A 25,319-nucleotide genomic window follows, 5' to 3' on the forward strand; every position below is an offset into this window, starting at 1 on the left:
CAATGCTTTGCGAGTAAATTCTTTATTTGAATTTAAGATTGGGATTTCAGTAGTAACCCGAGAGTTTCTTCTATTATTATTCTTCTATATTACAAAATTGTATCTTTGGACTTGTGGCCTACAATGTATTTGGCTTCTAATAAACACATCTCACATTTCGCCTAACATAAAAAGTAAGCCAAAAATAAAATGCTCTCAATTGAAAAACCAAACCTGATTCAAAGAGTTAATAGAGTTTCTTCGATTATTTTGCTTCATGGCATATTACAAAATTGTATCTTTGGACTTGATGTGTGTGGCCTACAATGTATTTGGCTTCTAATGAACACATCTCATATTTCGCCTAACATAAAAAGTAAGCCAAAAAAAAAAAAAAAAAGCTCTCAATTGAAAAACAAACCCTGGTTTAAATCAAACTACTCAGTGAAAACGGCACCACGGTGAATCGTCAGAACTCCTGTCAACGTCAGCGACTACCTCAACACAAAGTGTTCCGCCTGTCTAACTGTACCGTGTGAAGCGCCATGAATATGAATCAGGAGAAAGAAAAGCAGCCTCTCAGGGGGAAAGTGAAGCAGTGTTCATATAGGACCGGGAGGGGGGGGGGGGGGGGTGTTTTGGGTCAGGCAGACTGGGAATACGCAGGGGTCAGACAGCCGACTTGCTTGTAACACAAGGTCCCACTCCCCACACAGAATTAAGTGCGCTCCGCTGGACCCGAGTGCGCGTCTTGTCCCCGCCTCCTCCGACAAGACACAGCATCCACACGCTGCGTGATCCCCATCACAAACCGAGAGCGGCGGCTTCGCTGAGCCGATGGAGTAGTAGTACGAGTAGTAGTGGGAGTGCTCGCGGGTTCCTTTCGCCCTCTTTCTCCACCGCGTTGTTTTCGTTTGTCTTTTAATGGATTCGCATTTGATCCGGAACGCCGCTTCATCCCGTCGCGGTAAGTGTGCGTGGTGCGCCCGCAGATGCTGTGTGTAGAAATAAGAGGAAACGCAGGGGGGGGACTGTGCAGCTATTGTCTGTTGCTGTGGCAAGTTCGGACCTCAATCAAGTCCCAACGTGGGGGTCTATTCAGATGCAAAAAAAAAACAAAAAAAAACAACACAAAAAAAAAATGAGTCGAGGCTCGCTAATGCAAATTGTGTCGGTTTTCCGTGTGAAATGTGAGGACACTATAGTGTTTAAATGACTGTAAAGGGTCGATATCGCGGTATTTCGACAGACACCTGTCTCCACCAGCAACAGTGACCGTCCTCCGGGGCTCATTTACGCCCCTACAAATACGCGTTTCGCCGATGTCTGTGTATGTGCTGCGCCTCGCGCATTTAGAAGCAGTAAAACACACATTCGTGCAAATGTTTCGCCTCGGTTGCCGAGCAAACGTGTCTTCAGACCCCCCCCCCCCATTCTCCTCCTCCCTCTCCCCCCCAACGTCACAGGGTGGCTGTTCCTCCTCGAGCGGCCCCCCAATAGACGTGCACGGCGCAGTTGATGCTCTTCAGATAACCGAGAGGCGGACATCCCATGCTTCTCAAGGCGCCTCGTTGAGCGGTGTGGAGCGATTACACAGTGCAGCGTGTGCCATCCTCATCCTCCTCGTCCTCCTCTCCTGATTGCTTCTCCGATCATCATATTCAGAAAACGCCACTGTGCGTGTGCCGACTTGGCCTTCGCGGCTTGAATACGAGGAGCTGAACAGAAGAGCCGGAACTCATCTTCTGATGGTGCCCCCACAGTGAAGGAAATGCAAACACTGAGGGTTAAAATCATATTTGTGATACAAAGGAAGGGCCTCTTTTGTTATATTGATATATTTATGTTTTGGTCCAGTATGTCCCCATCACTAAGCAGCTCTCTGGACATGAGGATGCTATGCATGAGGGATATATGTAACTGAATTGTTGTGTGTGTGTATAAGGCTGTGAATGCATCTCAAGCAATAACATTTACACAATTTGGGGGTGAATAACAACACAATGAATCCAATCCTGCAGACCAGTGACCACACTGGACCCTCAGCGACGGCGTGTAGCAGAAGTCAATGTTGCCCATCTTTACTGTCCAAACAAGTGCTGCTTATTTTGAGTCACTTGCTCTGATTATTGGATGCTTCCCCCCTTCTGCTTCCATGCTCAGTGGGGGGAGATATATTGCTAAATGCTTCCCGCCTGTCTGCATGTTGCCGCCTGTATTGCATCCGCCTCGCGTCCCCTGGCTGAGCACCGCAAGCAAGATAGTATCACCCGCCCAGAGAGGCACATATTTACCAGCTATTTGGACCTGTGAATTTCTGCGTTTTTGCTGCGTGCGTTTGTATTTCACATGTGTGCTCATGCTCGTCCCTGTAGTATACTGTCGCAGGCAAATGGTATTATTCAGCAGACAGATGGCGGGCGGCTGGGCATCAGGTGAGCCTTTTCCTTGGCTGTTAGCAGGGCCTGCCGAATGCAAGACAACCCTTGGCATGAACCCACCGTGCATGCCGTTCTAGTGTGCGTTCCTACAGTGTGTGTGTTGAAGGTTGGAGTATGCAAATGCTTCTTGCAGACAAGGGACTGCACACAATTGCGCGTGTGATGCATGTCTCATTCCATATCGCTCATACAGAAGGTTTTGTTTGGCTGTAGGGCTTGTGATGTCTGTATTTGCCTTTCCTTGAAAGGTTCTGTCACTTTTGACCAATCAGGCAGCAACACAGGCTGAGGTCACAATGACATCATCATGTTGGGCGATGCCGTATACTGTCGTGATGGTCGCTTGTGACATCAGCAGCAGCATCGGGTACTCTGACGTTTCTCTCAACTGATCATGGTTGTTGTCGCGCACATTGTTTATGTTTTCATTCGATTCATCAGTAGTGTTGTTGTGATGATTACGTCCCAATTTTGACACGTTATTAGGATTTAGTTTTAGTTTTTTACTCTTTTCATGTTCGTAGTGTGATGGTATTCTCAGATTTTGTCTAGTTGTGTTTAACGATGACTAAATACATTTTATTTGTTCGTCGGTACACATTTTTGAAGACTGACGTTGGTTTATAACATTACGATGGACACTGTTGTTGATAAAATACTTTCCTCGGCTGCCACAGTTTTGTTACAACTCCCATTTGTCATCACCTCTCCAGAGTTAGTTTGGATTTAACACTTCATTTGGGTCTAAAAAACCCTCCACACGATAGTTTTTGTTCTCAAAATGGACTCTTTGTGCGTTCTGTGTGCTTCAGGCTTCGACACCTTTGGCCCAGCAATCCCATCTTTTAGAATAAAGCTGGAACACATGCTCTTATCATCAGAAGTTCACAAGTGAAGGGCGGCGAGACGGTCGCTCGCAACAGAGTAGAGCTTCCCCGTCAGGTGAAGTGGAATTCAGCTCTAGTGTATGATCACGTCGTCACATCGCGAGCAGTGAATCAACACAAGCAAGTGAAATGTAACATGCCTCCTGAACAGCAGCGAGTGAGTGCTCCGGGAAACTGGATACGCATATTGCTTCTGGCTATTTACACTAAAATGTTTCAGTTATTTCTTGCTGCTTTTCGGAGCACACAGAGCTGCTACAGTGCTCTTAAGGCATGGCAAAAAAACAAACAAAAAAACAATCTTGACATGGGGTTGTTCTGAAATGTGTTACAAATTCCAATAATCACAGGGAGACACCGACCGACGCCGTACGTATGTTGTTAAAACACCAGGAGTGAAGCAGCAGGAAGCGCTGACCTCTGAACTCATGTCTGCTATCTAACTCCTCCTCCACTCCCACACTAGAGACTGGCTATTGATCACATGCACACACACACACACATACACACATAAACCCTTTCCACGCTCTATTGATAGCAGGTATTTGATTACCACAAGATGTGGGGGCAGCGCTAATAGAGCAGTGGCTGTGTCCTGATTGGACAATATATCTGTCACCATGACGTCTCCGGGGAACGCCGAGCCCTAAGGTGAGATAAGGCCTCTGAAGACCGAGAGGCAGGTCCTCCCTTTATCTATAAGGAGGCTGATATAGTCAGCCGATATGGTGTCAGAGCGGAGGACAACGGGAACACTGGCGACACTAAGTTAATGTTTTTGCCTGATCTGCCAGAAGCTAAATACAAGCGCAACAACAGCTAATGTGGCTTAACATCTATATTTAAAAGGGATGCTTGATTAACTTAAGGGAAGAGCGGTATGTTGTTGGCTCGAGTACAGAAATACAGCCAGTATTAGTAGCATGCCAGGATGTGGCGCATGAAGACTCGTGTTTGTATAATTAGTTTGAATGGAAATAAGAAATACTTGAAATACTTGAAATTACAGCCAAATGTTGCTGACTGAGAAGCTTGGGTGTTTTCAAAAAAAAATGTTTTTATGGTAACGGACCAATTAAGGAGGAAGTTGAGTTTGATAATCCTCATATGGGTGGAAAGAAAAACAAATCAAGACACACAAATCGCATTTAAAAAATGCAAGGGAGAATTATTCGTTTTAATTTAAACTATTTTCCAGAGTTTGTTTTCAATTCATCCTTTACCTCGTTGGCAGATCTCACAGCAATTTATATTCAATCAGGAGCAACACTGTTTTACTACATACGCATCACATTTGAATCGTGCAAAGTTGTCGGCGATTGGATCATCCTGAAACGGGATAATGAAGGGGCAGTGACGCTGAGGTCAGATCAGGCAGAAACCCCCTCGGAGTCCAGACACTGGTGGTGGGGGTGAAGAAGGGAGTCACCGCAATCCGATGATGAATGAAGCGCATGACTGATGCTGATTGGAGGCGACAGGAGTGGAGGAGGGTCGCAACTGGTTTGAGCTGAAAGGACAACTAACAGGAGCAGAGAGGAGAACCTAAAGTTAGACAGTTCCGACGGGATTGGCTTAAGGAAACTGTACAACATCTGGTTGGTACATTTAAGGTAAACGCCCACAATCGGCTGATCGAGTGATCACAGGGAGAAATGGAGATGTTAGATTGAAAGATTATTAATGAAAAGGAGTGTAGAGATCGTCTTCCTGACCGAACTTCATTTACTGTTCATTTGTTATTGAACCCGTTAGCTGAGCTGGACCCGCTGAGCTATTCTGGACACGCAGGCGGCGATCACGCTGATAAGCAACGCAAGGAGCGAGAGTGAAGTCATTTGTCCTCGAGTGTTTTCAAATTAAGGATGTGAAGCACATTTAAGATGTGCCGCGATAGCATTTGGATACCTTTTTGCTTGCAAAGTCAACGGAAAGACGTCGTTTGAACTTGACCAGAACATTTGCGCTAACCACGTGGCCTTATGGATCTGTACATGTGGAGACGTGAGAGGAAAGAGCAGCGATGCTCGAGGGGAATAACAGGGAGAACCTGGGGAATTGTGAGATCGGTCAAGTGTCTTTAAAGGTCAGGAAGTATGTGTTCCTGAAGGAAAAGTACCAGGAGAATAAAGGACAAATAGAAGTACTTTGTTCAAAATCCTACTTTTGTAAAAGTAGCCTCCATACAGTAAGTATAACTAATACGAATGATAATGAATTTAATTGATATAGCAGTTTACGAATTTTACAAAACATGTTTAAAATCATCCTAAAAGCAATACAATACAAAATAAATGAATACAAATCAAAACAATAGCAATATAGAGCACACAATCACACATTCAAAGTTTTGATTTGTGATTTGAATATGGAAAGGTCCGTGCAGCATTATAAATGAATTGTTCTTATATAAGTGTACTGTAGCTAAGTGGTTTTCGATCCAAGAGTCCTTTCTGTAAGTTTCTTTTTGTAGTGAAAAGGGACAACTACGCTGATTATTTGGAAGTACTACCCAGCGATAAAGGTTGGGAGCCAGTGGTTACATTTATAGCAATACATTGGGTCAGTAGTGACTTCATATGTTGTGGTAAAAAGTAAAATATTTATATCTGAAATGTAGAATTATGAAATTGCATCAAGGATTAAATACTCAAGTAAAGTACTTTCAAATTGTAAAGTACAGTACTTGATTATAGCTGGAAACTCGCACGTCTGAATATTGTTTGAATATTTTTGGTACTGGTGAGTCAAACTTGTAAATGTGGCAGCTGAACCGTAACTTTGCCCCAGTAAATAAAAGAGAGTGTGCGAGAAACGATCCGATTTGAAAGAATTTGTTAAAAAAGACTCTAACGCGTCTATTAGCTTTCACATGCCAACTTGCATTTCCATCCGTACCAGAACAGTAGTGAGACTTGATGGGATTGAGGCGACTGCAGCAGGATTCACCAGCTGTTAAGCGCCTCTGATGACTGTCAGCATATCACCGGGCAGGCCCACAAGCCAAAAGCAAAAGGCATTAGTGGTTTGTCAAGTTGTCAGTAGTTGTTTGGCGGGGGACATATTTGCATAAGTATTCTTTCGATGGCCGTTCAAAAGCTGTTCTGGTGAAGCTCTTTAAAAGAAGTCAGGAGACATGGAGTCACAAGAAATTAAGAAAAAGGATAAGAGCCGTTCCGTTCATCGCTACACGTCACATAACAACCAAAGTACAAACACAGATGTGCTTGTGAGTGAAACGATTGTAAGGATGATTATGGGTCTGTACAAGCGTGATATTGTAAGAATATTAAGGAATCTCCTCAGGGAGAAACTTCTTTATCTCCGGCTGGATCAGGAGGACGGTGCGTTGGATTTTTTGTCGTCTCTTTTACCCACTTGTTAGCAACATTTTTAAGACTCACAAAAGCTTCAAAGTTCCCGAGTTGGATATTTACTCAAGTGTTTTATATTGTTACACCCGTGTTGAACACAAACTTTCTTTCCAGCATGGTACAAAAAACACACTGACTTCAAGGTTGGGTGCAAACAATGCTAACTCATTTCCAGGTTTTAGGAGTCGTTCCTGCAGCAATCTATCGGGTTGAGAAAAGTGAAGCGTCACGAGATCAAGAGCTCGTTTGATCTAAGTATAGACCGACGTTACGAGGCAGCGTGACACAAAAAGTTGCACAGCATCACTCAGCATTGAACACGTGGCGTGAACCCAGACACACACACACACACACACACAACAACACCACGCACACTACAGAAGCCTTGGGGGGATTTGTGAAATGCATTTTCCCAACGTAAGAATAATTTACATTCATGCATATGCAAATATACCTGAAGCACTTTTAGTTGTTTCATGACATTTGTTGCCATGCAAAGCAACAAATGCCATTCCTGCGGCATTTAGTCACTGCTTTGACTCAACCAGAAAAGTGTATTTTTAAGTGTAACTATAGACAACCACATTGAGAAGAAATGCAAAATTATAAAATGTAATAAATAGAAGGAAGCACAAACACCTTGTGAAGGTGTCACCAAGCTGTATATTGAATAGCAGAATGTTCGTGCATGATAATGAAGTAGGTGATAATACAGGTACAGGTACATTTTGTACAATTGAGAAAAGAGCTGTTGGAGGTATGACATTTAGGTAAAAATCATCAAGGATGTGACTACGAGCTCAATTGAACTTCAGAGAAAATAATTCCCCCAATCGGGGAAAAGAAATGAGAGTGAAAGTCAGGCCAGCATATGAGCCAAACCCTTAATATCGGATCACAAACATTTGTTTGAAGATATTTTAGGCTGCATCTGGAAAACAACTAAACAAACAAGCTCAATATTTCCTCAGCTCGTCTCTGTTGCACCTTCATGTTCGGCTTCTCTTTCTCACGTACCGTAAAGTCAAGGAAAGGCTTTTTTCTCTTCTTAGTTTTGGAGGTTTGGATTCTTTTCTCAAAAGGACGTTCTGCGTCTGATCTCATCTTACTTGTCTCTCTCTTTGTCATACGTGTGTCCTTTATATTGTTCCCAGGCATTGTTCAGCCTTTCCAGTTCACCTTTCCACCGGAAGGACAAAAAAAGGGATTCCCTTGGCAATCATTCAAGTGATATCATCATTGTGGTTTGTGCTGTTTTCATTATTATTGTAAGAAACAGCAACATGAAATGTGTTTAAGACACACAGCACATTTATAGCGTGTATGTTAGAGAGCTTGGAAAAGAGTATACCAATATTTTTAGCACTGCGCTCTTCTAACTTGCCGGACTTCTGATTGACAGTTGAAAAAAAGAAAGAAAAATCAATGTACCAAACCCATAAATATTGTCTTTCCCATTCCAGATATTCTTCTTCCCTGTTTGAACCCGACGCCTACGTCACCCACAAAGCAGATTGGCCCCTAACGAATCAGAGATATGGGTGTGTTTTGCGAAGGAAACATGCAAAAAACTGACGATATTTTTGGTTCCGTTGCTCCAAATTGGATTTTCTTCCCTTATCTTTCTCGCTACGAGGACATTATTCCTCCCTGGTTTCCCACACCCAAACACACTGGCAATTAAATGCGTCTGTTGGAATGCGTGACCAATTGGAAGGCTTGAACCTGCGGCGTCTCCGTGGGAATGAATGAGCGCTTCGCTTCGGCGCCATCTGTGTGTTAACACAGCGAGTTAATGAGATTTGATCGCGAATGCAAACAAAGTTGTTGAACAGCTTCATAAACGTCAGAGCTGGAAGTGAATTCAAGTTCAAATCACATTTTCTACATAACAATTTGGGTTTTTCTTCGTCAACAAAGTCGCAGGGCACTTCAGTCATGCACTTGTAATTGATTTTCATGTTGTTTGTAAAGTATTTGACACAATCAAGTTACTGTGTGAGCATGTTCAGTTTGATAGTAAGCAACAGCATGGGTCTGTACAATTCACACGTATGGTGAACCCTAAATATAGCTTATGCATAAACGGTATGTGATACTTGGAGGCGCCGCACACTGGGGTTGCCAGTAAGAAGAGGAACCATCAAACCGTTATTTGTAATTCCTCCTGAAAATGACAAGCAGCATGTCCCAGAAGAGGGAGTTCATCTCCCCCAAATGAACCACCTTCTTAAACTAGATTTAAGCCCTCATTTTGTCTTTTGTATCCCTCCTCTGTTTGTCTTTCTCATGTCTTCCCTGACTCTGACTCTTCCATTCTTTCCGCTCTATCTGCTGTGAGTCACTGATGTTTAGCTCTGAGGGGAGATGGGAGAAGAAAGACGACAATGTTATTGTATGTTAACACACATTTTTATGTGCACGATAGAGCGAGCTCATCACTACCTGACAACGCTTGGAATGATGTTCTTCGAGAAAGTAGCGCAAATGTACTGCATGCGCATTTTTCACAAGTTGTCCTGCTTTGTCAACAAATGCTTTTAGAGAATACCCATTATTGTTGTTTTCCACGGGAAAAATGTCTCCCCCACTTTCGAGAAAGCCCTAAGGGAAGTATGAGAACTGACGAGCGCGACACAGCTGCTCCATTGGCAGGACAGGCAGCTGTGGGACAGCTCTGTGTCCGTGAGAGAGAGAGAGAGAGAGAGAGAGAGAGAGAGAGAGAGAGAGAGAGAGAGAGAGAGAGAGAGAGAGAGGGAGAGAGTGCTTTAAATGAGATGTGTACACCATTGATGGCCACAAACCTTTTTCCTTTGTTATGATTTCAGGAGAAATTCTAAAAAAAAGGTGATTTATGGTCTTTGAGGATCGTATAATCCCAAAAAAATAACCCTCCGGTGACAGCTGGAGCATGTTCAATGGCCCCAAACTCTCGATAGTCAAAGTAAAAGGCATATCAGTGGAGGGTAGGATTGGACACAGACTGGCATGCTGAGTTGGCGTTTGTCCCAGCAAAACATGATCCTTGTTTTTCTATGCAAAAAAAAAAAAAAAAGGCGAAATCTCAAAATAGCCTCATTTCAGATGCTGTAATTATGGGGATAAGTAGTCATGATAACCAGCAGCGTAATACACTTTACAACGTGTACTACGTGTACAACGCTTCTGCTCCATTCCTACAGTCAGGAAAACAGTTGGAAAGAGAACATCCATGTTTAAGGCTCCTTCAGACTGAAATAACTTACCTTCAAACATACAAACCTGAATATCATTTCACTTTTTTGAAACATACACAAATTAACTTTTTCAGATTATGCTTTAATCTACATAATGTCCTATATATTCTATATCCTGTATATGTTTTTGCTTGGCCAACATTTGTTCACCGCCTCTCTGGGACCATAAAGTGTCTGTTTGTTCTTGTCTTTCCCATTACTTCAATGTCTTTGTTTTGCTTCATATTATTCATTTTTGTATGTATTGTATGATAGGACCTCCAAAAAAGAACAAAAACCAAGAGACTAAAACCCTAAAATATTCTATTTACATTGATTTCCAATACAAAAATCCAGACTCAATAAATGAAGACAATTAATACACCGTGTAATTCTCTCATCGCTCTAGTTTCCTCTCATACAAAGTGTCTTCCAGCTTGGTCCAATAGTCCAATATGTTGCATCGGGACGTAACATGAACAGCTTTAGAATTGTGGAACTTGTAAAAGTGTGACAACCGAGGCTCCTGCGTTGAAGTATAAAGGAGAGAACCACTCCACCACCAGCATCCTGCCAGTGATGACTGGGGGTCATATTTCCCCAGCTCTATCACCAACTCTGTCATTGTGACAGTTTAAGTCGCAGTCAGGCAGAACCACGACGCTGAAGAACAGGAGATGGTCAATCAGATGATAATCGCGGGCTCAATATTTCACAGTCAGCTCCTGCCGTCTCTGAGAGGACGGCGTTCGCGTCTAGACAAAGTCATCCCAGGCGGGCTGAGTGGAGAGGAGAGACTGATGAATCCTGACAAGGCCTGTGGGCTGCTCGTTTGATGAGCTCGCCTCTGGGCAGATGATCTGATCACCTTTCATCCGACTGTAATTAACCGGCTCTCGGAATTGGAAGAAAAATGCTCCTCGGCTGTGATCCGTGGTACATCTTTTGAAACTGCGATGTCTCGAGGCGAGAGACAAAGAGAACTCTTGTTAAGGCTTCGCGGTGACTATAGGTCCAATTGTTCAGCGCTGTGGCTCCGCCGAGCTGTGAGGCTGTGCTGGTTGTGTGAGAAATAAGGGAATGTGGTGTAAACTCTTTGACATAGAGTGCGGCCCCCTTACATTTTCTGATTTGAATCATCTGTCACAGAGCCGCGAGTCCAATCATCAAGCTCACAGCCCCACTGTCAAATTGCCAGTTGTTTTTTTTTTTTTGTGTGTGTGTGTGTCTCTTCCCTCTGCGGCCACAGAACAAGGCAAAACAATAAAAGCTTAGACTGCACAGTTTTTTTTGTTGCTTTAAAAAAAATAAAATTGGAGCACGTCTCAAAAGATTTAGTTGTGTTTTTTTAGCATCAAAAAGACAATACTTGCCAATCATTTAAGGCAGCTACTCGTTTAAAGACGGAGTACTTCTTCTGCATGAATGCAGAATGTAATCGCTGTGTGTCATTATACTATAATAGACTTGGTAGTACATTCATATTTCTATTTTTTCGACATCGACCTGTAGTTTGGTTCAGTTAGTCCATTCATATAAATTCATTGTGGCTTTCTTTCTGGTCTGTTTTGAGTTACATATTATAACTAAAAATAAACCAAAGCGGGAGTCATTTGTTGCACGGTTTTGACGGTCATCCTGTGCTACATGGACACGTCAAGAGGAATAACAAATTTGACGAGTGACAATAAGTCAACCAACGCTTCACTGTGCCTTATATGCTTATTTATCTTCTCTGACGTCACAAAGGGCTCGCGGTAGAAATGATTGCCTGCGAGCGCTGTCACACCAATGGTTCACTTTTGAATAGTGATGGACAAATAGACAATGAAGAGGCCCCTTGTGACATACGACAGATATCTGTGTGGCTGATCTCCGACTTTTATAATGAAGAACTTAAGAAATAGCAAAGCAAGCAGAAGCACATCCCTCTTCTCTTTACCTCTGTAACACTTTGTTATTGATAGAGGGAACATCTGTTTGTCTGTTGGGCGGTCTGAAGGACCAGTGGTTAAGATGCACGCTGTACACTATGATTGCGACATTCCCGGTTAGACTTCCCGCTTCTACTTCTGCGCGATCCTGTGGTGGCTCCGGTTGGCTTTCACCCTCCCAAACGCGAGGCGGTTTGGAAACGGATCCAGATCCATCTTTTTGGGCGGTGTGTATTTAGTTGAAAGCTTTCAGATGAATACAATGAACCCAATGTGCAAACACAGAAGAGTTTGTTTGAAACGTACCATAGGTTAGGTGGTAACGTCATGGAACTGTTCCATCGCATTTTTCATAACACTGTTTATTAGTAGAACCAATTTATTCTTTTCAACATAGTTTCTTTATAGATAGATTGTTGCTTGTGGTATATTGCGCATCATATTGTATATAACATAACCAGTGAGCAACCCACACTCTGCTGTTACAATCGTTCGCTCATTACCGCTGTTCAGTGTACAATGCTTATGGGAAAATAAGAGATAAAAATCATAGTTGGCAACATGAACTTTTTCCATTTGACTAGCTTAACAAAAGCATGGTTCATTGCTGCAAGCTGCAGAAATGCTGAATAATTGAACCCCTGTTGGTGGTAGTACAGAAACGTTCAAAAAACGCCACAGATCATGGAGGATCGGGCGGTATAACGGTGTGTAAATGTGATTACATTTAATTTGGGGGGCTTTTTTGAAACCACATTACAAACATGACTACTCAATTTCCTCCCTGTAGTTGATGCCTCCCCAACTGACATAATCTGGAAAGTCACTGAGTCACTGGAGGCCGATTACACCGTTAATGTGCACTGAGACGGATCGCAAGGATGTCGAGCAGAAGAGTATTTCTTTTTTTTTTTTTCATGGATTTACTGAAAGCAATTAAATTTACATGGCATGCAATACTTCTAATGTGGGTGTTTGCAGTTTTAGTGAAGTGTGAGACCATCCATCAACTGGAAAACCTCAGTTTGGCCTCACCTGGCAGCTATCCACCCTGCTGAAGTGTCCTTGAACACATGAGTGATATTCTACCGGCTCCGCAGCGGATACTGATTTGATATCTGCACTAATCCTTTGCTGGTAAAATACGATTAAGTGTTAAATCTGCAGCTTTTGTCACCTTAAGGCAAACACACACCGGCTTTAAAAGTTTTAAGTACCATTCGGATGGACGCTGCCGATTTGTTTTTCACATAAAAGATACCAAACAGTTTTTTTGTTTTTTTTCCAGTAAAGGAGCTGAGAGGCCGAGGGTCGGATTGTTTCCATCTAATGTCGGGTTAATTAGACGAGATTGTGTTAAATGGATCGGGGCGGGCACTTAGTGATGCTGAAAGGTCTAATCAGTCCCTGTCTGGCTGCGTCGAGTGACTCGGTGTGATTGAAGTGTTGGTTTTCAAATCAGGATGAGAGTTTCACTTGTTTGCTTTTGTCAGTGGAACGTCTGATTGAACATACAGGAGAGACCAACATTGTTTCTTGATTTATTAGACAGTCGTTTGTGACATATTTTAATATTTGTAGATTTCAAGATACGTTCAATCCCAATGCAGCTGAAAAAGTGTTCAAGCAAATGGTTCAGTGTTTAAACGTCAGTATCCAACGTCAGGTTATGGAGCTAGTCCCTCTAGATTAAACAGCCACATCCTACAGGGTGAAAGTTAAAACAAACCACAGCACAATGCAGCCACAAGAAGCTTAGAAACTGGATAGCTTAGCTTAGCATAACGACTTCAAAAGGGATAAAGGCTACGCCAGTCATTTTAACATGGAGATTCTTTTAGGAATCAAACACAAAACAGCGTAGCCATTTCCTATAGTCTCCAGTTGTGGCTCTAAACTAAAATAAGCTAATCCACTGCTGGCTGTACCCTTATTATTGGATTAATGGACAGATATGACAGAAATACGAATCTTTTCATTAACAGTGACTCTTGACAAGAAAGTGAATCAGTGTATTCCCCAAAACGCAAACTATTGCTTGTTCTCCAAGTGTTGACCGTTAGATAGAAATTGACTCTAAATGAGGAGCAGAAGTGTGTTACAACGAGTGCAGCAACAGTCTTAATTTAGTTACCATAAAGCAACAGACCACTTATACGATAGGCCTACATGCACAGGATTACTAGCCAAAATACGATACATATATCCTATAACCAATACTATTTTTCAGAAAACATTGAAGAAAAAAGTACAGTTTTAGCATTTACTTATATGATATGCATATGACACATATGAACATGACTTCCCTGCATGATTTCCCATGTTTACACTGGTTTTGCCTTCAAGCTCTGTGGGAGTCTGACTGCTGCTGTGATCCTTGTTTGTTTGATTATTTAGGACTGGATTTCTCTTCGATTTAGTGCCGCTTTGCTATTATTTTATCTCCAAACTAAAACACATTTTTAGATTGCGTTTACTGTCCCCGTTTACATTTATTTGCAAAACTGATTACCACGAATGTATATTACTTTAAAACATATATTTGTTTCATATTTGATTGTATCCCTATAGATTAACTTTCCTTCAGCTCATTTTACTTTTGTTATTATGTTCTATTGTATTCACAATTAATGAGCATTGTTGGAGGGAGCCTTTGTCATTGCCAACGACAGTTTCTCCATAATTGTTTTGCATATATAAATATTGCTATGCTATTTATTGCCACATGGTTACCTATAAAATGCAACAAAGGGAAGGCAGTCTTGTCAACATTGGAGCAGAAATCTATTGAAATCCTGGCTTAATAATGGTCTCTGTAGTGGTTCAAATGAAAAGCCGGCGTTCACGTACATTTCATTATCTAGAACAAAAATAAAATAATTTGTTGAAAGAAAGAAATAAAAATAGATCAATTATTGTAGAACGAAATGCTTCCATGCTCCTTTTCCCTCCAACTTGGCTCCACAACAATCCTTCACTCCACACTCTCTGCCTTTCATCAGTCAGAATTTCACAGTAGGAAGACAGAGAGGGAGCTCAAATCAGCCGCAACATTTCCCGTTAATGGGGAATTAAGCATGATTAAAGCCCCACAACACATCTATGAACATTAAATACCTGCGGGGGGTCATAGCTTTGTGGAGAGAAAATGCCAGTATCCGCTGTATTTATTATGTTCAAACAACCAACACTAGTAAAACTCAACTAATCTACACCCACTGACACTGCTTGCCCTGTTGGTCCACAGCAATGGTTTGAGTGTGCAGCAAGACATTTGAGCCTTTTCTGTCCAGGTCCAGAAAAGCAAATATATCACGGCAGTTTTCTCTTTCTTTTCCTTCAATATTCTCCTTTCATCCTATCTCATTATTTCTATTTGATTCCCACTATCACTAACACCCTCTCTAGCTATCTCTGTGGGGAAATGTCATGGTATTGTTTGTGACAATTAGGAGCCATAATGAAATGCAGTAAAACACAAAGACAGGAGGACAGAAGCGGCGCTGAAGAAGAGATACGTTCTGTCTGTGAGGCTTCGGTCTCTCCTGCTTCTTTACAGCCAGAGAAAAGTTACTTTTAACAATGCAGTCATTAGTAATCATGTTTTGTGTAGGTCTAAATCTGCACCATGCAGGCAATTGGCCAGCCTTTGCCTAAAGATCACTTTTACACCTGGTCCCTTTCCAAAGACGGTCTGGTTGTAGTTTATCGGATTTGATGATTTGCTGCAAACAAATCAAGCAATTTAAAAGCATCACGTTGGGCGTTGGGGAATTGTTCTAAAAACACTATCTGGAGATGAAATGATTCATAAAAACAACACATTACTTGATATTGACAGTGATTGGTGACTGCAGCCCTGGAACGCCTGCACGTGCGCCCTGGCCGTCTCCCTTTCAGAGTTTTCTTGGACACGTCTGACTGGAAAGACACTCAAGGGTAGACCCAAGACACAACTGAGGGATGTGATCTCATAGCTGCTCTGGGAGTTCTTAGGATCCACCAAGAGGGGATTTGCAAAGGAAAAAAGGTCATTTGAGCTGTTCTGCTCGTCCTTCTCTGCTACTGGGACCCAGGATCAGATTTGGATTGAAGGACTGTCGGCGAGGCCGCAGGTGTTTCCCCAAGTCAGCTTTCCAAGTGAAATTATTGACCAAATTATTGAAACCTCACCTCGTCCATTGTTCCTCAGTCTTTCGTCTTCGTTAAGCAATCAGAAAGTTTGAATTATAAAAAGTTCTCTCAACTTAAATGATAATCAAGAAAGACTTTCAAGATGTAGGTGACCGGCCTGTTGAGAGTGTCTCTCATCAATACTCCATTTTACATAACGTGGTTCTACTGTAATGCGGCACTGCTGCATTTCTCTCATTATTAGATAACGAGCGCTGACACTTGATGTTCCCTTCCTTTGCAGAGTGAGCCGCCGTGAATCCCGAGAGGAGAAGTCTCCCGACAGGAGACAAGATGGCGTCCAACAACACCCTGCGCAGCTACTCCATCATTCCATGTTTCATCTTTGTGGAGGTGAGAGGCTGTGTGCGAATTGCAATCCTGGTTTGTGGGGAAATGTACATGATGAGTTTGTGCATGTTTTGTATGCGGGTGACAGTTAGCACCATTAGCAAATGACCTCCTTGGGTATATTACACACAGATTTTCACTCATTCCAACACTTTACGCTCTGATTTTGTGTGTGTGTGTGTGTGTGTGTGAGAACTGTTCTGCTCCTCCATATTTAATTACCATGTCAGCTGAAAGTCCTTAATCAGAGAGATGTCTCTGGACGCCTTCCATTACTCTCTCTTCTCGCTATTTTATACTCACACATGCGCTTCTCTGAGGAAATATTCCGAATAACAGTCTCAGATGAGTTCACGCCTCCTCTTTTATCTCACACTTTCTTCCCGACTGACCTTTTGTCACATTTTCTGACAGCCTCCTACCATAAGACTCTTTCACACTCTAAATGAATATAATTGTCAGACTGTGTCCTCCATGATAAGTGAAATGTGACTTCATGTCCCCTTTGATTCATAATGTTCTTTCTACCTTGCTGCCTTTTGAGCAGCATCACGGGCTACTGCCTATTTCTCGCCTCGGTACTTAAGTGTCGAAGAATCCCACTTCTTTTCACATCTGATAAATTATCCCAGGACACACACAGTTATTGATTAGTCAGATATCGATAATTTGAATGGAGCGGCTTCGTGTCGCTGAACAAGGAGAGATGGCAGAAATGTGCCGACAATCATGAGATCATTTCCACACGAATAACAGCTCGACACCTTCGAATGTAACTTTGCACTTGCACTCTGCGACACCTCACCGCGCCGAGAATAACAGGCAGGTGAGCCGGGGGAAAATCAGTTTTATGACACGTTGCAAGTTTAGCAGCATGAAGGGATGAGCTATTCTCAGAGTGGCTAAAGAGCACCTAACCCTCCTATATGCACTATGGTAACAGAAACATCATGTTGCATCGTCTATTCTTATTCCTGTTTGTCCAAATAGGAACAGAGAGAAAATGCTGTATTAGAAATCCCACTTGTGTCAATTGAAATGTCACTTTGACTCCCACGCAGCCAGACTTTGAATTGGAGCATGTTGGAAATTGCCCTTTACAGCATCTGTTAACATAAAAAAAAAACAAAAAAAAAAACACAGACACATTTCAAGCATCATCCTCCTGTAATTTTCTTTTCATTTTCTAAAATTGTGACACTATTCCTCACCAAATGTTTAATCTTCTACAGTCCTGCTGTTGGACAGCCGTGTCATCATTGTACAGCAGTTTTCTCATTTACAGCTTTCAAGTGTCTTGGCTGGAGCTCAGCGTGAAATGCTCAGTTGGACATCGCGAGTCACGTCTGTGCAATTTGTTTAATTAGGGTGTGTAACTTGAGGGGGGTTAATGGTAACTGCTTATTATGTTGGCGGCAACATTCCCAGTTCAACAACTCGGTGGTAAAGTACATATAGTGGATGTTTATACAGTTGTGCTGGAAATGGCAGACTTCAGCGGTGATAAAACCCACAATTTGATGATGATGATAATAATGATGGCTGCCTGAGCTGACGAAATGCACCCTTTTGAAATATTCAGCTAATTAGATTTTGATGATCAGCTCACGTTATGCAACACTTGAGATTAAACGTCAGGAGATCATGACCTCTACTGCTTCAGCTCTTTTTCAATCCATACCTTTATTGTAACGTAATACTGAATTGCAGGATTACAGCTTCAATCTGGTTGAAATCCAGATTTACAGTATATGTCTGTAAAGAACATATAGACACTAGGTTGCACAGTACAGTATAGTTTATAGACACTTATGTAATGATGAAAGTGTGTTCCACTATGTTTCACATCAGACACAAATTGCATGAATAACTGCTTTAATTATTCATTTAAATGATGTATTATCCTCAAAGTGATCACAATGACTTATAGGTACATCAATTGTGTAAAGTGACAGCACAGTAGGACACCACTGAAGTTCATAGATTATGATATATAGCGCTGTCTCGCTGCCCTGTGAGGTTCAACATAAAAATTACTTCACAAACTGTATTTTCTTTGCACAATTTTTTGGACTTTCGGGAATGCAACGACGGAGCAATTGTTTCGCTATCGCGATCTCCCCAAATGCTCGCGTCACCCCATGTGCGTTTCCTCCATGTCGCAGCAGAGCATGGGGCGGAGTGCTCCACTGTGATAGCCCGTTGAGGAGCGAGCTTTCTTTTAATTTTCACGACAAGCGCTCAAAAGGCTTCATATCCACCTCTGTGTCTCACAGCCCTTGCCCATTTTCTCTGTCTCTCCCTCTTTGATGTCTCTGTCACTTCCTCACAGCCTCATTTCTCACTGCCCCTCCTCTCTCCACTGAACACTGAACCAGCTTCCTCTTTCTACCCACCCCCACCCTCCTCATCTTCTCCTATTCCTCGTGGTGTCCCTCGTCCCTCCCCTCACCTTCTTTATCTTCCTCTGTATCGCTCCTTCCCGGTATCCCTCACTCTTTCCGCGCTCCTTTGTTTCCTCCTTCCCTCTGTTATTTTTGCCCTCCTTCTCTTACTCACCCTGCCTGTCACGAGCAGAGCAAGGCAGAGGGACAGTGCCGTCACATGGCCGGAACAAAGCGCCCTGATTGGAGCAGCTCCAGTGCCAGAGGCGGCGTGACAGGGAGGATGCTTATTCATGGTGATTTGTTTATCTAGTCGTGTATCATGTTGCTTTTCGGTTACTTAACCTCGAGGTGATAATGTTGCCACTGACGCTCGCCATGGCCGCGCACTATGGGGCGAAAGGGAGTGAAAAGTCAAATAAGATGGGAAGGACCGAAAATGGAGTGCAATAGGGTGCAAAAGGGAGGAGAAGGAAAGAGGAGATGGGGAGGAAAACTGTAGAATGGAGGGAAGGAAGCGAAAGGTTGCAAACTCCACGAGATATTAATTAAAGGAAGAGCTGTGGAGGTGAGCCGTGAAGAATGAGGAGAGAACAGATATATCCTGTGCCTCCCCCTGGATGAGATTATGCAATACAGAGCCCCGGGGCGTTCATTCAGCTCACTCTTCTCCACTTAGACTTCTCAGGTTTCGTGTACAAAACCTTATGGAGGGCTTTGTGAAATCTTTTCAAAACACCGCCCGCACCGGGCTGGAAGGAAGTGAACTAATGTCTTGACTATCGGTTGTGAAAATTCCCACTGTCAATCTAAGAGATGATTTATTTCTTTTATCTCGCTCAATCTCATCTTCCAGTATGGTGTAATAATGTTCTGGGCTGTCATGATTTACAAAAAAAAAAAAAAGAAAGAAAAAAGAATCACTGCAGGGAGTGATGGTCTTTGAAGTCGCTCTGTCTCTCTCTTGGCTGCACTGACGCAATAGGATTTTTCACTTGGGGGATTCTAAAAAAGGGCTTTTATCTGGGGGAATCGCATGTTAAATTTAGTTTGAGAACAACACACAGTCTAAGTGAACCTGCTCGCTTTGCCGGCATGTTTCCTGCCCCAGCTTAATCAATCTGCAATGCCTGCAGGCGGATGAGAGGACGGCTAGATGTGCAGCGGTGATTCTGTCTTCTGAAATGAGGGGGATTGTTAATCTGTGACCCCCCACTTATCTTTGAAACAAAAATACCTATACTGCTTTCATGTCTGGACCCATGCAATGTACAGTAATTTATATACAATTTAAAAGCACATGCGACTTGAATCATTTCAGATATCTTTTCCCACAGCTCGCATTAACACTATCAGACACTGTGGAGAAGTCAGAAGCAGAGTAGAGCTTCAATGCAAGATGTCACACAGACAATGAAGATTGAAGGGTAGTGCAGGGAACAAACAGTCAATAGTCTTGAAGACATGGTTTAAGACCTCGGCATGAGCACAAGGCAATCTTTTGTATGCAGATGATCAGGGAGTAGCTCCTGGAAGACACGCCCACAGACAGCAAAGCCCCTGGAGAGCACGAGGACCATGCAGGGGACAATATCCAACTGATGGGAATAGGGTTGTGGCCTCTTTGTCCCACGGGGGGACAAAGAGGAACAGCTGCCTGGAAATATCGTGAGACCCACTTCAGAACTGTATAATCACTGTTACTTCTAATCTATCATGCCGACTGAAAAATGTGGGAAAAAAGTAGATACTTTAAGGGTAAAAATAACTTAATCTGCAAATGTGCACTACGCATTAATCAAATGTTTTATACCTGCAAAAACGGGCACAGTAGCCTTAGAAATATGAGATACCCCGAATGGCACAAGATGCTGTACTTTGATGGTCACATTGATAACGCTGGATCAAGAGGTCAATGTATTGGTTACAGCTTGAATTGGTATTTCAAAGCTATTTAATTCAGTTATTTTCTTTAAAAAAAAAACTGTTGTATCTTGATGTAAGGCCCATAATTACATTTAATATCTGGTTATTCATCATGATGTCCAAGCTTTTGAAAATATATTCGATACAAAACAGAAACAAGTGGCTGCCTTCTGTGTCACTTCAAGAGTCTGACAACCGAAGTGTAGCAGCGCCGTCTAAATCTGGACAAGACGGACTAAGATGCCATTTCTGTCAGTCAGTCGTTTTCTCCCAGTGTATTAACGCAACATGACAGTGAAATGAAAATCTAGGACTTGGGTGGATTTATGTAACACTTTCCTGGTAGTTTTCAGGGTCTGAGGGAGGAGATGGGCTGTCGGACTGACAGTCAAAATATTTTGGATTGAAGGAGAGAACATTGGAGAGGGTTGGGTATTCTTTAATCTTAATTATTACTAATTACTAATATAACAATGTAAGACTACAAAGTAGTTCTTAAGCTGTCAGAATAGCAAACACTAACTCAAGTCTTATAAGAATAAATAACTAACTAACTCAGTCTGCTCAGAATAAATAACCGACTAAGTTAAAGAGGACTGTTATTCCTAATTAGCTAATCGCTAATTGCTACCTTTGTCTGTCTGAATGCGGTGTATGTGTGTTTGATAGCATACAGTGGGCTTATTAGACCTTCTTTTCAACTAAAAACAAGTTTGCTGAGAGCAGAGAATGTGAACCAAAACAGTAAAGCTGTGAGCAAACCATTTGCTAAGAGATGTTATTTATTAAGCTCTATAGAGCTGAGGAGAAATGCAGCATTATGTGATCATTATCTGTGGGCCCCTTTAATATTACATTAGCTATTAGATTAGTCAGTTTTAGAATGCAAATATTGAACAAATGCGAGGTTGGGAAAGTCTGCAAGTTTACTTTGTTGGAGGTAATTGTTATATAAATGGTGGGATGGGACATTCTTGTCTGCTCCTCTAAAGTGATACACAGTACTTAGCCCGATAAATGTAGCATGTCGGAACTCAACAGAGGTGGATGGCTGCACCACAGCGCCCTGCCAGAATCCTGTGTAAAAGAGGTGAATTGTGCCCTCCAAGGAAGCCGGATAATGGCATGCTGCAGTAACTTTGTAGACCCGTTTTACGGCAGCCAGTCTTGTCGGTCTGCCCTTCAAACCGCTAATGCAGCATGTCGCTGGCTGGGGAGGGAATATAATGCAGCCACAAGTTGTGCTTCACAGAGAAAGGGACGCTTGTAAGGTGAACAACTCTCACATAAAAGCTCTCTCTTGGAAAAAAAAAAAAGTCACAGAAATAGCAACCGGACTTCAGGGATGAGGACGCTGTTTTCGCCACTATTTTCATGTCAGTAGTGCTGGTGTGTGATTATGCAGAAGCAGAAGTACACAAGTATTTGCATCCAAATATATTTAAAGTCGCAATAGTCCAACTCTATGATTATGCAGAATGACCCATTTAGAATGATGCATGTTATATTACTGGATCATGAATATTTATGTATTCATGTGTAAGTATCACTATTGTTGCAGCTAGTTAACACAGAGGAAATGTAAACTACTTCTACGGTTTATTATATTGTATTAATAATCATAAACCGTGAAGTAGGTTGTCAGTGATGCTGTTTAAGTACAATCTTTTTATGCAAAATGTGGGGAAATAGAAGCGTAAACGAGCACAAAATAGAAATACTGAAGTAATACACCCTGACTCTGAAGTGCTACAGGATGCAGGACAGACGAGAGAAGAGGAGCGTAAGATCAGACTCAACAAGCAGAAATTGCTCATCTCCCGTGGCCTGTTTTGGTAATTTGCCACAGCCCGATGACTCTCACGATGTCTAGCGGACTGCTTGTTTACGGCTTTCTATGATTTATAGCGAGGAGGAGAAGCAGGAGGCGGGGTGGGTGATGGAGGAAATATGAGTTTAATAGAGATCCTGAAGTAAGAATGTGATTGGGATGAATGGAGGAGGGAATAAATGGTTCAAAAACATCTTGATCTTCTCAAGCAGCCCCGTGCTTGGAACCAGCAACCTCACCCGGCTGCACTGCTAAACCCAGGCTGGTGAATGGGAGCAAATGTGGGGCAAATGTTGTTGTTGTGTGTTGAGCTTGAGGCAAGCTTTGGTCTCTATTTTCAAAAGCAAATGAGGTGAAGGTCAAAGTACATATGTACTCTAGTGTGCACGCCTCTTATTAATCTGTTCAAGCCCCTTTTCAGGTATTTCCCTGTAAACCTGACATCCGTCGGTATGTGATCCCCTCAAGGTATTACATGGCGTTCCTGCAAGCGCAGGAATTAGCATATTTTCAGAGATCTGTGAATTATGTGTTAGCCGATTACCCTGCTGGAACGTGTTTGTGGAACAACATTAATTCATGAAATTATCCCTCTCTGGATACTGTGTGCCGACAAGCTGCTTCAATGAAAATGTTGCACTGACACGCGATTTTTCAGAATTAAATCGGAAGATTACCAATCAAACAGTCACTGGCAATTTTTTTAATTTATTTTCAGAGAATGTATGGAAATAACAAAAGTAAACTGGACAGTAAAGAATGTAGCAGGGAGAAGATGAGTATCACTGATAAACCAATAAAGAAAACTTCAGCTTTCTTGGAGAAGTTCATGAATCATTATGGCTGTATTTCCCTCATAGCATATACTCTTGGGTCTGTCATGGGATTAAGAGTACATTTGTACTGGTGATCATGGACATAATAGAAAATCAAGAATACCAAGAGTTTATATTCAAGAAAATCACTAACTAACAGAAATGTATCCAAGAAATGAAAAAAATGCATTCAATCCTAAAACGATGAATGGATGGATACATACTTTATTCATCCCCAAGCGAAATTAGTTCAAAATGTTGGTTGAAAACACCAGCACATTGCTGGAGGATGAATGTGAAGTAGTACAATTACACATTTGAGGCAAAATGAATCCAGCAAGACATCAAGCAACACATCCCAAATTTGCTCTATTGGATTGAGATCTGGTGACTGTGGAGGCCATTCGAGTACAGTGAACTCGTTATCATGTTCAAGAAACCAGTCGGAGATGATTTGTCCGACAGTTCTCTTGCCTACGCTGCTGCCACCCTGCTTGCTTCTTTCCTCTATAATGACCCGGAAGTTCATCACCCTCATCTGCTCGGGGCCGGTTGAGATCAGCCGGGTGCACGAGTGGGGCATGTTTTACAAGGAAAGGTGGAGGTCTCGGCTCTGAGAGGGGATCTTACCGTCTGTAGTTTCCGTGGGATGATCTTGTTCTGATCATCAAGCAGCACAAAAGCCCAGCGTTGGACTCCCGACCCGAGATAACTGGTAAGGGGAACGCTTGGAGAAGAGTTTAAGAGAGAACTAGAGGAGGAGCAAGAGGATGAGGAAGAGATAGAGGAGGAGGCTGGTGAGGAGCAGACATGAGGAAAAGGACGAGCCAGCAAAAATAACCAGAGGAGCGCGCTTGCTGAGAAAATGAAAAGGAAGAGGAGAGGTTAGGAAGGAAGGAAGCTTGAGGAGTAGCTAAAGTGAAAATAAGAGAAAGAGGAAGAGCCATATTATGTGCCATGAGACAACCCGTTGGCTGTGGCTGGTCCCTTCACAGTATCCACCTTTGGACACTGACTTGGTTCGGTAGAAGTCCTTATGCAGTTCTCGCCAGTCTGAAGACAGAAACGTAAGCAACCTGGACTTTTGCTACGTTTCAAATCAATAATATCAAAGTCCCGAGTTAAACCCTAATTGTATCTGCAGCCAAATATTATGAAAAGCAATTGTTGTGGAAGGCGCCATTTTTAGCCTGCAGTTATGGGTATGTTCAGCTTTTATAGACCACTTGCTACATACACAAAATACCATTGCAATAATACCACCGTCTCAGTGAAAAATGCAAAATGCTGTCACCAAACTCTGCTCCTCCACCCTCATCCATCTTAAGAGACATATCTGGTGACTTTGGAAAACTGGGTTTCACAGCGGCTTCTGCAACACTGAATGCTAGCTATTGTTGACCGAGGCTTCTGGTAGGGTGAAAGAACAATTTACTCGACATCTGGTGGTAAGATCATTAATCAGGAGATGTATTCGTTGCAGGGAAGGAGCAGAGTCACAAGTACAACGTGATAGACAGATGGCATATTCTAGACTGCTCAAGAGAATGAGCAAAACGCTCCCATCTTAAACACGTATGTTTATCAATGAACACAGGCACACATGACGTCTTTATGGCTTTATCATGAGCTCTTCATCGTCAGCTGATAATCTGGCCTTCTAATACTACATATAGTGAATGAAACTGCGATATGGTTCTGAATTTAACAATAGTACAGTATCTAATCAAGACTAAATATGTTTTTCTTCTAACATATGAGTTACAGTAACAAAGAGACGCCAAAAGATGGTGCTGTTCGTCAGTTGGCTGCTGTCATCTTCGGGCTCAGTGATCTACTCTCTTATATTCGTTTGCATTTTGTAAAATCGACCAACCCACACAGAGGTGTTCCTCTTCTTTTGTAACTGTTGAACGAGTGTTTTTGAAATGTTTCTGATGAAGCCAAATTAGAAGCATTCCCTGGGTTTGAGCAAGGAAGTAAGCTTGAAATAAGATTCATTTCAGAAA

At 42.3% G+C, this 25,319-nt stretch overlaps 1 protein-coding gene across 3 annotated transcripts in view; it reads left to right on the top strand.

Annotated features, from left to right (window-relative positions):
- Nucleotides 1-659: 659 nt before the first annotated feature.
- Nucleotides 660-25,319, top strand: part of plppr1 (phospholipid phosphatase related 1) — a 44,424-nt gene continuing 19,764 nt past the window's right edge. For 2 of the 3 annotated variants that reach the window (XM_068574344.1, XM_068574346.1), the window contains exons 1-2: nucleotides 660-946; nucleotides 16,248-16,357. In XM_068574344.1, coding sequence (XP_068430445.1) covers nucleotides 16,298-16,357 — 60 coding nt within the window. In that variant the 5' untranslated portion in view covers nucleotides 660-946; nucleotides 16,248-16,297. Of the gene's footprint in view, nucleotides 947-7,835; nucleotides 7,926-16,247; nucleotides 16,358-25,319 lie in introns of all 3 variants that reach the window. The other variant, XM_068574345.1, reaches the window with a different exon arrangement.

This window comes from Clinocottus analis, unplaced genomic scaffold, assembly GCF_023055335.1.
Source record: "Clinocottus analis isolate CAN_PGR_092001 unplaced genomic scaffold, fCliAna1.0.p SCAF_13, whole genome shotgun sequence".
NCBI classification, from domain to species: Eukaryota; Metazoa; Chordata; class Actinopteri; order Perciformes; family Cottidae; genus Clinocottus; species Clinocottus analis.